General features: G+C 54.0%; 1 protein-coding gene across 5 annotated transcripts in view; it reads left to right on the top strand.

The window, feature by feature from the left end:
• The window catches only part of ANGPT4 (angiopoietin 4), a 42,216-nt gene that overhangs the window by 23,312 nt on the left and 4,115 nt on the right, over positions 1 to 14,789 (top strand). For 2 of the 5 annotated variants that reach the window (XM_026503195.4, XM_044385747.3), the window contains exons 2-8: positions 358 to 513; positions 1,296 to 1,361; positions 2,035 to 2,156; positions 4,897 to 5,129; positions 7,405 to 7,520; positions 9,709 to 9,810; positions 11,290 to 11,456. In XM_026503195.4, coding sequence (XP_026358980.1) covers positions 358 to 513; positions 1,296 to 1,361; positions 2,035 to 2,156; positions 4,897 to 5,129; positions 7,405 to 7,520; positions 9,709 to 9,810; positions 11,290 to 11,456 — 962 coding nt within the window. The remainder of the gene's footprint in view (positions 1 to 357; positions 514 to 1,295; positions 1,362 to 2,034; positions 2,157 to 4,896; positions 5,130 to 7,404; positions 7,521 to 9,708; positions 9,811 to 11,289; positions 11,457 to 14,789) is intronic. The other 3 variants (XM_026503196.4, XM_048222333.2, XM_057312613.1) reach the window with 2 other exon arrangements.

Below are 14,789 nucleotides of genomic sequence, written 5' to 3'. Positions count from 1 at the left end.
GGGAGAGGAAATCAGAGTGGGAGCAGAAGGCCAAGTCATGGAGGGAAGACTTTGCCTTTTCCTGTAAGATAGGAATTCTGGGACGGTTTCTTTCTAGCAGAGGAGGAATTTGATTTGACTTAGGTTTAACAAGATCCCTCGGGCTGCTGAGTGGAGGATGCATTGTGCATGGGACAAGAATGGAGGCAAAGAACCCAGGGAGGAAGCTACTGGAATAGTCCAGGTGAGAGGTAATGGTGGCCTGGCCCGGCAGGGAGGCCTGTGCTCTTTGCTCTATGTCCTTCATGAAGACACAGGAAGGGACAGGAACCTTCCTCCAGCCCCTACCCATGACCCCAGCCCACGGTCTCCCCACAGCTAGAAAGGTACATCCAGATGAACTTGAGGTCAGAGCTGGCACAGGTCCAACAGCACATGGTCCAGAACCAGACAGCCACCATGCTGGAGCTAGGCACCAGCCTCCTGAACCAGACCACCGCCCAGACCCGCAAGCTGACTGACGTGGAGGCTCAGGTACGGAGGCCAAGCAGGTGGCGTTGGGGGGGGGGAGGGGAAGGCTGTGGCCAGCAGGGCTGGCTTACAGCCTGGGTCATCTTGCCTTGACCTCTGTCTCTGGGTAAAGTCTGGGCCTCCTCTGGGCCTGTAGCACCCTGGGGCCCTTCCCTGACGACCCTGTCACGAAACACTCGGACCACCAGGCCATGCCCCTGGGGGAGGGCCCTGGGCTAGGTTCTTTTGCCTCTGTGACTCCGGTGACTCCGGGTCTGGGCTGGGCACTGGGATGAGAGGCGGTAGCAGCACTCGGGGGTTCCGAGGGCTCCAGGGAAAGATGGTTCATAGAGAATTCATTCAACCTCACGGGGCCAGCAGCTCTGAGACAGGAGGCAGTGGGAGCAGCAGAAGGGGAGGGAGGGAACAAACGTATCAACAGGAAGGTGAGTACATGAATGGACAAAAAGATCGAACGACAAATAGGCAGGTGTCTGTCGAAGTCCTACTATGTGCCAGGCACGGTGGGAGGTGCCCGGTTCTAGCTGAGAGCCGCAAATGAAACAGACACGTGCCCCACCCTGTGCATCTTCCTTTCTAATGACCCCCAGGAGAACGAACAGGATAAATAACCCACATATGTGAGAGGGTGAGAGTCTCAGGAGAAAACGGCAGCGACAGGAGGGAGGGAGTGTGCGCGAGGAGCGGTGAAGGGATGGCTTGCAAGTTTAGACAGGGAGTTCAGGAAGGCACTGTGGAGAAGGTAGGATCAGAGCCAGGCTCACCAGGAGGGCCTTCCGGAACAGGGAGAACAGCATGTGCAAAGGCCCAGCAGCGGAACCGTGCGGGCAAGCTCCAGGAACATCCAGGAGGTCAGTGCAGCCGGAGCGACCAGGGGGAGAGGGGTGGGCAAGGGTTCACAGAGGCCATGGGGACAGAGGACATCGCAGGGCGTTGTAGGCCATCATGAGGACTGGAACTTTTCCACTGCGTGTAGTGGGAACCACAGGGAGATTCTGAGCAGATGGGCCGCATTTTAAAAGGCTGCCTTGGACGGCACAGCAGAAGAAGGATTGTAGGGGACAAGGGTGGGGGCAGGGAGCCCTGTGAGGAGGGTAGCACAGGACACAGGGCAAGAGATGACGGAGACCAAGACCAGGGTGGGCCGGTGGCGGAGAGTGGAGAGTGGTCAGGTGCCCATTTGGAAGCCGGATCTGACAGGACCTGCCGGTAGATTGGATTGGAGCGGGAGGGGCTGGTCAAGGCAGGCTCCTCCTGGGGCACGAAGTGGCGCCTGCTGTGTGCAGTGACCGGGAAGAGCAAATTCAGGAGGCAGACCATAAACTCAGCTGAGCTGTGAGTGACTGAGTGAGTGAATAAGGAATGAATAAAGGAATGAACGACTATAGGAACGAACTGCTGGGAGGATGGAAATAGGTCAGCACATTGCTGGAACGGCAGAGCCCCTGGGCAGGCGGGCGGCTGCCAGACGGGGCTCCTGCAGGGTCTGCGTCGCCCCCTTCCCCTTCCTATTTGCTGGGACAGGTCCTGAACCAGACATCCCGCATGGAGATCCAGCTGCTGGAGACTTCGCTGTCCACCAACAAGCTGGAGAAGCAGCTGCTACTGCAGGGCCATGAGCTCCACAGGCTGCAGGGCCGCAACAGGTGGGCGCTGGTACCCTGGCACCGGCCGGGGCTGGGGGCGAGGGCCAGCCTGGGACCCAAGTCGGGTGGGACCCAGGGGGGACACCAGAGCCAGGACTGGGCTGGGGCTGGGGCTGGGGCCAGGGTTGGAAGCCGTATTTGGGCTAGTGCCTGGGACAGGGGCTGGGGCTAGAGCTGGGGCCCCAGATTAGGACTGAAGGGAGGGACCATTTGGGGGGCTCAGGTGGAGGCAGAGCTGGGGGTAAGGACTGAAACCAGGGCTGGAGCCCAGACTCAAGCTGGGAGGGAAGGTGGGCCCTGGGGCTGGGCTGGGGGCCAGACAGGCACCCCTAGGTGGAGACAGGAGACAGACATTTCCCCAGGGTCTCGGGACACCCTGATTCTTTCTCCATTCTTTCTTTTTTTTCTTTCCTCCTTCCTTCCTTCCTTTCTTTCTTTCTTTCTTCCTTCCTTCCTTCCTTCCTTCCTTCCTTCCTTCCTTCCTTCCTTTGTTTTAGAAATTTTTAACAGCTTTATTGAGCTATAGTTTACATGCTGTACAATTCACCCTGTAAATTTTTATTTGATTTACTTATTTGTAAATAAGTAAATCAGATCTTGTCCACTGATTCCCTCTCCCAGAAGCAACCACATTGCCAGCTTCTCGTCTACACTGGCTGAGAGTCTCAGCATTTGTAAGCAAATACCCTTGGGAGGAACACCCTGCAAATTACAAAGAATAAAAGAGTCATGGGGTACAGATAAGGCAGAGAAATGGACATCTGAGGCTGATTTCATCTTGGTTTCGAGCTGAGTGGAGGAAAACTGTCAAGGTCAGGGTGCTGGAGGAGGCAAAGCCTACACACCAAAGCAGCCAGGGGCCTGTGTACGGGGCAGGGGGAGGGGGATGTTATTGTTGCTCACGTGCTGGGTCAAGATAAGGCCGTTGGGTCCACCCAGCTCCCTCTGATCTGCGGGCAGCTAATGATAGTTTGTCCACCCTCTTATTCTTATGTTCCCACCCCAAGCTGGGGGAGGGCAGGGACGGGGACAGCCTGAATTGGCACCAGGTGCCTTGAAGTCAGTGAAGACGGAGGATGTCCTCAGTAAGCACTTGGCCCATGCAGACAGCTAAAATTCTAGAATTCTAGAGTGTACCCCAATTTTTTCTCTTCCTCCGGCAGAATTCGGGGCTCAGGGGAAATTCCTTCTGCCCTGACTAGACTCGTTCTAGTCTGGAGAATGGGTCGGCATAACCTCATAGATCAGAGAATGTCTCTTTCCTATCCAATCCCTCAGCCACGCCCCACCCACAGCACAGGTAACCCCTCTTCCTAGCTTCTTGTCCTCTTCCATTCATTCAACCAATAATTGTTTTTTGAGCTCTTAACCACATGTGAGACACTGTTCTACACACCGGGGTTACAGAAGTGAGCACATAGACAGAAATCCTTATCCCCCAGCAGACATTCTATAAGCTGACATTTGGGGGTTTCCTATGAGTATGTAAATATGTGTGCCTAGGCCTCTTTTTGCCCTTCTTGAACCCAAATGGAGCAGACGGCTCTTCTGCCCCCCTTTTTTCCAAGTATCCTGGAAACTGTTCCATAATTGCACGATGCACTTGCCCACTCTTTTCTCTAACTGCTGCGTGTTCCACCCTATGGCTGTGCCCACACTTATATCCCCAGCCCCCAATTAATGGGTATTAAGGTTGTTTCCTGTCTCTTACTCCTGTTCAATGCGAAGCCCCCAACAATGTCCCCATACCTCCTTGCACACGCGCCGGAGCAAGCCAGGATAAAATGCCAAAGTGGAAGAGTTGAGTCAAAAGCTTTTTGCTTTTTCTAAAACTCTTCAAAAAAAAAAAAAAAAAAGAAGAAAGAAAGAAAAGAAAAACTCTATGACAAATATGCTCCGTGTTTAGTATATCACCAGACAACAGAGACCTATAAAACAAAAGGGAAAGCGGATTCCCTCCAGCCTCCTCCATCTTCCTCCCTCCCAGTCTCCCTCCTCCGGGACCCGCTGGGAAAGAGGAGCCCCACTTAGGGAATTGTCTTCACTTTCTCTATGAGTTCAGGCAGCGCCGTGTCCTTCCACGTGTCTTTCCATGCCTTTCCTATCAGCTCACCGGGTTCCCGCTCCATTTTTTCTTTCTCTTGTTTTGTCTTCGCACACGTGCGACTGGACTGGAGGCACCGAGGTGCCGGCGCAGTTGTCTCCACGTCCCGGGCATCCTTCCAATTCCGTGCAAATGCGCTCTGCCTCCTTGCTCTTCGTGGTTCCAGAACATTTCCAGGGACACGGAAAGAAAACAGACTCAGCCAGCTCTGGCTGTTGGACATTAAGCTGTTTCGCTTTTCTCTAGTATAACCAGTCTCCCAAGGGGCACTCTTCAGCCTGCTCCCTGGAGGTTATCTCCTGAGAGCGGACTGCTAGGTCAAAGGGCAGGCATACTGGGGATTTGTAACGATTTCCTGGCTGCCAGCAAGTCCTCCCACCCGCACCTCTTTCTTCTGTGCACCCCAATCCATCTTCCTCCAGAGCGGGGTATCTCTCTCCTCCCCTCCTCACTCTCTGCCACCGGTGGGCACGTCCCCCCCCCCCAAGCTGTGCAACCCCGGGCAGGACGCTCTACCTCTCTGAGCCTCGGCGTGGATCTGTTCCGCGGGGTGCCCCCCGGGCCCCAGGGGCTAGCGCGCGAGTGTGGCTGCGCGACGGGGACAGCGGGCTGACGCGTGCGCCCCCCGCCCCGCAGCGCGCTGGAGACGCGGGTGCAGGCCCTGGAGACGCAGCAGCAGGCGGAGCTGGCTTCCCTCCGAGGCGAGAAGGAGCGGCTGCGGCGTCTGCTGGGCCGTCAGAGCGGCGCCCTCGCGGGCCTCGAGCGCAGCCTGCGCGCTGCCAGCAGCAACTCCAGTCTCCTGCAGCGCCAGCAGCGTGAGCTGCTGGAGTCTGTGCAGCGCCTGGTGCGCGTCGTGGCCCAGGAGCCGGGTGAGCGAGCGGGGTGCCTGGGGCGGTGCGGGAGGAGGGCAGGGGAGGGGAGGGAGACCCCGCTTACCCTCACGGCTCGCTCCCACCCCCCACCTCGGAAGCCACTGACGGCGGGGGCGGGGGGGGGGGGCGGCCCGGCCCCTCTCCCAACACCTGTAAAACAGAAACAACAACAATCAATAATAATGGTGAGGATGAGAGTCCCGGGAGGAACCAATCCAGACTCTACCCCCTGACTCCATGAGTGACCTTGGGCATGCCCCGTCCCTCTCTTGGCCTAAGTTTCCCCATCTGTTTAACGGAAGTGAGGCTAATAAGGATGCCACGAGCCCAGACTGAACAGTTTGGGTTCCAGGATCCACACGCTCCATCTCCCTTGCTCAGACTTGCCCCACCCCTCCTCTGGCCTCAGTTTCCTTATCTATAGAACGGAGAGGTTAGACTCACCGTTCCCCAAGGACTTCTCTCACCCTGTCGCCCTTGTCCCTAAGCCCAGGAGGGCCAAACAGAAGTGAGGAAGCATCTTTGGTCCTAGCTTCTGAGAAGGGAGAACAATGCCTGGGTCCCTCTCCCCAACTCTCACTGACTCCTTCTGGTGGGGCCCACTTGGGGTGGCCAAGGCATTGCTGGTTTTGGCTTCAAACACTCAGTCAGCAAAACCCTTATTGAGCACCCACTGTGTGCCAGGCCCAGTGCCGGGTGCTGGGGATGCAGCAGTGGACAGCGTAGTCTTGCAAAAACACCCACCTGCCCTTCTCTGGGTCTCTAAGGGAAGAAGGAGGAAATGCTTATTTTTGAATACCTACTATGTGTCACTATGTGCTAGCAGTGTTCTTGAAATTTCCAGGCCACAGAAGGCCTGAAAGGCTGTGCCGAGGAGAGAGCACATGAACCTGGGGACAGCCAGGAGCCACACGACGGTTTTGCACCCAGTGGGACTATGTTTTAGGAAGCTCAATTGGAACAGGGCAGTGGAGAATGGCTGGGTGAGAGAAAGAGCTAAGAAGGGCTTTCTACTCCTGCTGGATCGCCATAGCAGGAGGCTGGGAAGTCTTTAAGGCACAGGGAATCAGGCAATAGTGATGGGTTCCAGGCACTATGGCTGGCAGTGATTCGGGGCCAGAGAATGGCACCACGGCTCTGTCTAAGTCGGGCAGGCCCTGCTGGGTTAAGGGATTTGAGGCCCCAAGGAAGCCACAGGCAGGAGAAGTGGATACCTTCCAAACCATGAGATACAGAATGACCCGAACCCATCACTGGCTTGTGCGTAGCCCTGGCATGGAAGCCGCCTAAATGAGTCCCATGTGTGGGTGTATTGTAGCTCAGCCCCAGATGCAGGCCCCGGCCCAAGGCCTCTCCGCACAGACTCACCGCTAGCCCAGGCTCCAGCTGTGACCCAGGGTCTGCTCGCCAGTCTGGGGAGAAGGCTGCGTTGGGCACCTTGCCTCAGGCACCTTTTGCCCCAACACCCAGTCCCTCTTGCCCCATGTCACCAGAGAAGGGCACTGTGGAGTTCTGCGTCTGGGCCAAGGCTCTAAGGCTCTCGGATGACCTAGAGAGCAGGAAGGCTCTGCCCGTGCCCCCAGCTAAGGGCCCTTGAGTCAGTTACCTTACTCCTGGGCCTTGGTTTCCTGGTCTATAAAAGGGGGGCAAGACCTCCTTGGAGTTCAGACCCCAACTACCTCTCCTGGAAGACTCTAGCAGCCTCATCCTTGGCCTTCTTGCTTTGAGTCTCATCCCCTCCAGTCCCTGTTCCACACTTTGGCCAGAGCATTCCTCTTCGGCACAGCCTGGGCTCCTCATCCTGGCCTGCAAGGCTGACCTGGCCCCTGCGGAAACTCAGCCTCATCGCTCCTTCCTTGGTGACCCTGCCCGTGGCAGCTTTGACCTACTTCTGTCAAGTTCATCAGACAGCCAGACCTCTCTCTGGCCGCTCAGCTCTGCTCTCATGGGTGGTGGGTCATTTCCTTCCCTGGCCTCCACCACTTCCCCTCACTGCACCGTCCTCTGCACACACCAGGACTGTTCCCACCTTGGAGCCCTTGCACTTGCTGTTCCCTCTGCCTGGAACAATTTCCCCTTCTCCTAGGTGGCACCTGCTCCTTATCCAGATCCCAGCTCACAGTCACCTCCTCTAGGAAACCTTCCCAGGTCTGATACCTCTTCCTGTCCCCGGCACCTCTCAGCCCAGAAGCCGGCAGGAAGTAGTGCGCACCCGGCCCCCTCCCTCTCTCCTTCGCTTACCTCCAATTGCTTTTGCTTTGTCCCATCGCAGCCTCTGTGAGGGCAGCTGAGCAGGTGTTCCAGGACTGTGCAGAGATCCAGCGCTTCGGGGCCAATGTCAGTGGCATCTACACCATCCATGTGGCCAATATGACGGAGCCCAGGAAGGTTAGGGGACCGCCTGGGGGCTGAAGCTATCTGAGGGTGTTGAACCGAGGGCGTCCCTGGCAGGCCACCCCTCATCAGCTTCCGGCCTTATCCAACATCTGAGATATCAGAGAAGGTGGGGTGACCAGAGGTCCGAATGTGGGGGTAAAGCGGAAGTTCCCGGAGTTGGGGTGCATCCTTCTCCTGCAGCTTCTCCAGAGATGCTTTCAGTTAGAATGGCAGAGAACAGTTCCGTGTTGTGTAAGGTAATGCTAGCTGATTCAGCAAATCAACCCTGAAAATCCAGGGGCTTAACACAGAGAAGTTTCTTTCTTTCTTTCTTTCTTTTTTTTTTTTTTTGAAGATTTTATTTATTTGTCAGAGAGATAGAGACCACAAGCAGGGGGAGCAGCAGGCGAGAGGGAGAAGCAGGCTCCCCACTGAGCAGGGAGCCCGATGCAGGACTCAATCCCAGGACCCTGGGATCATGACCTGAGCCAAAGGCAGATGTTTAACTGACTGAGCCACCCAGGCGCCCCAAAAGAAGTTTGTTTTTAATTAACATATACTCCGGTTGAATGCAGGTGTTGGGCTCTGCTCCGTGTGGGAAATTAGGGACCACGGCTGATAGAGATCCCACCATCTCCAGTGAGGGTTTCCAAGGATGCCCTGGGCTTTGAGAACACGTTATCGGATAGATGAGGGGTCAAGGGAGAGCGTGGCTATCAGGAGGGAGGGTTTGGGGGCCAGTCCCAGAAGTGAAAGAGTATGGGGAACAACTAGCCAGTCTTCACAACTCCTAATTCCCTGTTCGATTTCCTTTGTATTCCTGTATCGGTTTGTCTCCAGACCATCTTTAACGCTTCACACATACCTGCTCCACTCCTCCATTGACGCAGACATCAGGCCCTCACTTTCTACCCAGAATTGCACGTTTTCTTTGTATTTATTTTTATAATTACCTGAATAAAAGCGAGTGTTAGAGTTTTCAATTTATGATACTGGTAAGATTTCCTTTCAAAATACAGTTAATCTAAGTATTTAAGGTTTTTAAAAGGACATGACTTTTTAAGTAAATACCCTACATGAAATTAAGTCAATTCAGCTATGGTGGAATTCTGGGAGGCCAAAGTTCTGGGATCATACCTCTGCTTTACTTCAGTCTTGCTTGCCTTGAGCAAGTCCCTTCTCTCTGGACCCCAGTTTCCCTTCCTGCACCCTCTGCTAGTTCCACAACAAATGCCACTGTCTTCTCTCCCTGAGCTGGCCTTTACCTTGTCAGAGCTGCTTCCTCCACTGGAGGTGCCATTCCCCTTGCCTGCCTGTCAGGCACATGCCAAGGCCCTGTTCTAATGCTACCTCCTCTGAGAAGCCTCCCAGGGTTGACCAGTGACTCCTTCTTAGGAGCTCTCCTTGTAGCTACCCAAATGTTCATAATCAATTGTCTGCCTACCCTATCATACCCCTTCCAGACCAAGCCAGCCCTGAGGGTTGATTTATTTCTGATTTGTCTCTGTCATCTAGTATGGGACCAGGGACCAAGTGTGTCCTCACTGAACACTGAACATATACTGAACTGGCTGGAAAAATGATATGTGAACAAAGATTAGGCTGAAAGAGGAGATTATGATGGATGGCAAGCTCTTTGAGAGAAAGACTCTTTCTGTCTTATCCAGATTGGCATCCCCGTGCCATGAATGGAGCTTTGTATGTAGGAGGTGCTCAGAAAACATGTCTGCTGAACGTAATAACATTTCCTGAGTCTACACTGTGTGCCAAGAGTGTTACATCTCTCGGCTTTTAATCCTTACACAACCTCACAATAACAGCAAGGGAAAAGCCTCCACTTAGTGAGTTCCTGGTATGCCCAGGCTCTGTTCTTTAGATGGCTCAGCTTACATAGTTCTCTCATCAAGCCAATTTGCAGGTGAGAAACTGAGGCACAAAGAGGTTAAGGTTTTAATACTTTGCATTTTATGAATGAGGAAAGGAAGGCTCTGAGGGGGCACCACTTGCCCACGACTTTAGAGAAAGGATGACAGTAAGTGGGAAGTATGAACCTGGATACTTCTGACACCCTTGACCACCAGGCTCACTTGTTGCTCTGTAAAAATGTCGGCCAACTCAAAATTGGACTGGCCCAGACCTGCTTCTGACAGCTTCCGGGGGCTTCCAATTCCCTCCCCCACCACCACCCAATTCCTTCCAGGTGTTCTGTGACATGGAGGCCAATGGAGGCGGGTGGACTCTTATCCAGCGCCGGGAGAATGGCAGTGTGAACTTCCAGAGGAACTGGAGAGATTACAAACAGGTAACACTGCTGCCCCAGGAAACGGCTCTTCAGCCCTGAAACCTGGTGGATCATAGAGAGGGCACCGGTTTGCCCTCGACCCTTCCCAGAAAAAAATCAACCCACTAAAACCAACCACCTTCAAACAGATTTTCCCAGGGCACATTCACTGTCAGGGACTCCATCACCGGAAATCGAACCTTCTTTTTGCAAGTTCTGACACATATCCTAGGAATACAAGTTTAACTTCATTTTTTTATTTATGGAAAGATTATATATACATATTGCTTAAACTTTTTTTAAGAATACAAAAAAATGGAGCAGAGGAAATAATCTCCCCTGCCCACCCCTGGCTGCGTTGCTTAAACGAATGTCCTTGTCTTTGCACACATTAATCTAATCACATTTGCAGGAGAGATTCTTTAACATGGAATTGCTGGCTCAAAGACCCATGCGTTTAACAAGATGAGATGTAATGCTGGATTATCTTCCAATCTGTTAGTTATATTTTGAATAAAAGATTTTTGGCAAGCTGACTTAAAAGCTCTTAAAGTTTCCACAAGCAAAAGAAATAGAAAAAGATACGTGGAAATGCAATGATATCATTAGTTGTGTCTGCTTACTGTTCATTTGATAAATACTTAAAAAAAAATACCAAATTAAGATAGGAGTGTTCTTGAGCCAGTTGGGTTTTAAACAATTATTGAAATGGCAAAAAAAGAAAGAGGATACTCAGACGCAGAAATACACAAGAGCCCTGAATATTGATCATTAGGCTGATCAGCAGCGCCTGTGGCTAAAATGGGTAGTGGGGCTTAGGTGCCCCTGTCCTTGGTGCTGAATTGTTGCTCTGGCTGAGGCCATTGGTTTCTCCTCACCCTGGGACACTGGTGACACCTAACGTGCTCAGCTTTGCATTTCTATGTTGCTGAAATCTTGCAGCAGCTGCCATGTCACTGAACAAAGTTTGCTGTACAATTTATGCAGCTGATTAAAATCTTTAATTTTTTATTGAGGTTCTACAGACAACCCGCTAAGTACACAAGTCTTAGGCCTAAGATATTCAGTGGATTTTCACATAGGTATTCACCCATGTGATCATCATTCAAAGCTAGGTATTCAACACTGCTGGCCCCACAGAAGCCCTCCCTGTGCCCCCCAGTGCCTCTGTGTGTCCCAGTCCATACTCCCCCCAAAGGTAGTTGCTATTCTGACTTCTATGACCACAGATTCATTTTGCTTGTTCTTAAACTCCGTAGAAATGTGATTTCAATTATTTTTAACAGAACTTTACACTTAGAAAAGTCTTCGTCCCTTTGCCCCAGGAGGTGGGGAACTCCCATCCCTAGGCCTGCCTACACTGTCCTTTATGGACTTAATCATTAGGCAAAGTGGTTTTGGATTAAGTGGTGTTGGAGCCTGGCCCAGCCCAACTCCTCAGCCAGGGGTGCAGCCTCCCATCCCAGCATGACACCCACTCCTACCCTTCACTCTCCACAGGGCTTCGGTGACCTGGCCGGGGAGCACTGGTTGGGCAACGAGGTCGTGCACCAGCTCACCAGCAGGGCTGCCTACTCTCTGCGCGTGGAGCTGCAAGACTGGGAGGGCAACGAGGCCTACGCCCAGTATGAGCATTTCCAGCTGGGCAGCGAGGGGCAGCTGTACAGGTGGGCTCGGGGCCCAGGCTGGTGGGCGGGCCAGGGTCCCGGGCTAGTGGCTGTAGAGTCTGCACCAGGGGTCAGTCCCTGGGCGTCTCCTGTGTCTACCATCTGTCCCCCATTTGGGCACACGTCACGGGATCTGGAGGCGGCTGGTTAACACTCAGCACGTCCTAGCCACTGGGTGGGGTGGAGAGCATGTCACTGACGCTGCCGGCCCAGGAGCAGGAAAGGGCCTTCTAAGGTCAGTCACCCCGAGTCAGCCATATTACTGAGGCCCAGAGCAGGGAGTCCAGGCTGTCCTGTGCTGTGGGGTGAGGTGGAAAGGTCCCTGGCAGGGAATCAGGGAACCTGAGCTCATTCTGGCTCTGTTCCAGCTCGCCTGTGAACTCGGGCAAGTCAAGGTTTTCGCTTCTCTGTACCCCTGCTTCTTAACTGCAGGATGGGCTTAAATATGAGTATCATGTAAAATCATCAAGGTCTCCCACACCTCCCTTGGCATGGTTCTTAGGTCTCTAAAAAGAGCATTTATTGAGTACCTACTATGTTCCCGGCATATTCCTCCATTTAATCCTCCTCCAACACTCTGAGGTAAGCACTGCTGTACCTACTTCAGCGATGTGGAAGCAGCCACAGAGCTTAAGTCCCCTGCCCAAACTTACAAGTTAGGTAGAGCTTGGATTTGAACTCCAATCCGTCAGCTACCAAAACTCAGGGTGTCTCCGCTACATGACGTTGCCTCTCTGAGAAACTCGAGGTTCTTGGAGATAAGACTGGGCCCTGGCTGTCTTTGAAAAGGACAGAATTGAAATCATACACTCACACTCAGAGGTCTGCAAAGGACCTCATGTGCCATCTGGGTCTTCCCATGATGCTAGAATCTCTTCCACAGCCACGGTCATCATCCAGCCAGGCTGGAATACCCCCACTGACAGGAAGGTCACTTCCTCCAAAAGAATCTCCAGTGGCTCTCTGTCCTTATACACTTCATGTCTAATTCCATCTTGGGGAGCTTTTCAATGATGTGCCCCACCCCTCTCTCTTCTTATTAAATGTCCCTCAATCCTCCAGCTAAGGTGTCCTGACATCCTCCTTACGGGACCCACCCCAATCTGATCATAGTCTTCCTTAAACTGCAAGGTTCAGAGCTGAATGAACCATGTCTTGGGTCTGGGCTAGCCAGGGCTTGGCTGGATGCCCTCTTTACTCCTCAAGCTCACCAGCGAGTCACCATAACACCCTGCTGACTCCTATTTAAGGCACCAAAGCTAAGGCTTAAGTCCTGACTCCATCCCTATCTCCCTGAGGGACCCTGAAGAAGTGCCTCCGCCTTCTCATCTGTAAAATGGGTGCCTTGGGTGCACCTACCTTATTCACCGTGTTACGAAGCTCAAATGAGATACTGCACATAGAGCATTAACACAGTACCTGGCACTTAGTAAATGCTCAGCAAATAACATGGTAATTGCTGTCCCCAAGGCAGCCCTTCACACGCTTGGTGGGCCTGCTCTGTGTGAGTTCACTGCTATTCCTATCCCCAGTGTCTGGTTCACAGTCCAGGGTGTCCTGTGTGTCTGGGGGTGAGCATGCGCACAGGCAATCCCACACTCCTGGGAAGACAGTAGCTGCCTATGGGAAAAGCGCAGGGGCATAGAGATGCTCATGCAAACAGGGAGGACTCCCTGGAGGAGGTAAGGCCTATAAAGGGTAGGCATCCTCCAGACAAAGAGAGAATAGGAAGGGCATCCCAAGCAGAGGGGATGTTTGGAAAAAAGGCAGACAGAGAGTTACATCCCGCTGGCCACAGATGCCCCAAACCCGAGCAAGTCTCTATCAAGATCATAAGGAAGAATCCCTGCTCGTTCAGGAAAAGCTCGGGAGCCTGAGGGTGGAGATCCTGGAAGACACAGGCCTGGAACCTACCAGAGAAGGGCCAAGGAGAGGGCGACAGAACAGACGCTGGCCCCGGTGCCCCCGCCATAAAGTGGGCCGGCCGGTGAGATGGGGAGAGTCCCCACAGGGAAGCCCAGTCAGCCCTGGGGCCTGGGCGTCAGGGGCAGGAGGGGCACTCCTATGTGTCAGACACAATCGTGGGGGCCTTCTGGAGCCTGGCTAAAGCACGCACATTAGCCTGCGAGAGCAAGAGGCCCACAGGGAGGGAGGAGAAGAGACACGGACAGGCATGGGCACACGCAGACACCGCGCGTGCCCGCCAGTGGTGCCCACACAGCCAGAGCTGCGTACAGGCGCGGGATCTACACAGACACATGCAGGGGAACCCGGGGGGTGCACGGACACACATGCCCATGCGGAGGGGCTCACCACCCCTCGGGGGGACGTGCTTGGGCCTACGGAGTGCACAGACTCGCACAAGTGCACAGCTACGCGAACGAGCACAGACACACACCCAGACACACGCAGAGGTTCTTCCCAGGTAACACACACGTCATCCGGGCACAGGGACAGGTGCCAGAGCACACGCCGGGACTGGCCAAGGATCTTGCTGCACAAACTCCAAACACACAAATGCTCGCACCTGTAGACACACAGACCCCACCCACAGATCCACAGACACGTGGAAAACACACCTTGTGTGCCTAGCTTGGGAATACCCAGAGACGTGTGTGTTTGACATCCCCGGGCTTGAGCCATGAACATGTTCAAAGTGCATCTGAACGATGGGTCCCACGGGGCTTCCTGGTCCCCTACTTGAGAATTCTCCAGAGGTCACAAGATCCCCATTCTGGCTCCCACAGGGGAGGGGAAGAGAGGCAGAGCCCGAGCTGAGGACTTGGAGACAGTTAGGGAGGCCAGCGCTGCTGAAATGACCTCGTGAGACCCATCGGCTTTGTCTAGCCCTGATTCCACACACCTCAGACTGAACGTCACCCCAAACCTCAGCTTGAGCCCCAAGCCTGACCTTGAACTGACATCACTGAAACCTCAAGGGGAGCCTCTAATGGCCACAAAGAGAAGCCAGGACTATAGGAGCCAGTGGGCGAACCTGCCTGTCCCCACCCCTGGGAGCTCCTGGCCAGCTGGGCTCCTTTACAGGGGGGCTGCGACACCAGTCATACAAGCCTCAGGCCGCATGTTTAAGGGCACAGTTAGGGCTTCATGGTTAGGGCACCTGGACCCTGCGAGCCATGTCCCTGCCTCACTTACAGACTGGCAGGGCCCATGGTGGGCGGTGCAGGGGCTGAGCCAGGCCCCACGCCCAGGCCCCACATTCCCTCTTGTCCCACTAGCAGCATCTCCCAGGCCCTGCCCTGGGGGAACCAGAGCTGCCCTGAGCTGCCCTGGCTGCATCTGGGGTCCATTGTTCTCCACCCGTAGGACCCT

The sequence above is a fragment of the Ursus arctos genome, unplaced genomic scaffold (genome assembly GCF_023065955.2).
Source record: "Ursus arctos isolate Adak ecotype North America unplaced genomic scaffold, UrsArc2.0 scaffold_16, whole genome shotgun sequence".
Classification (NCBI taxonomy): Eukaryota; Metazoa; Chordata; class Mammalia; order Carnivora; family Ursidae; genus Ursus; species Ursus arctos.
The sequence above is the reverse complement of the archived record's forward strand: the minus strand, read 5'-3'. Positions and strand labels throughout refer to the sequence as shown.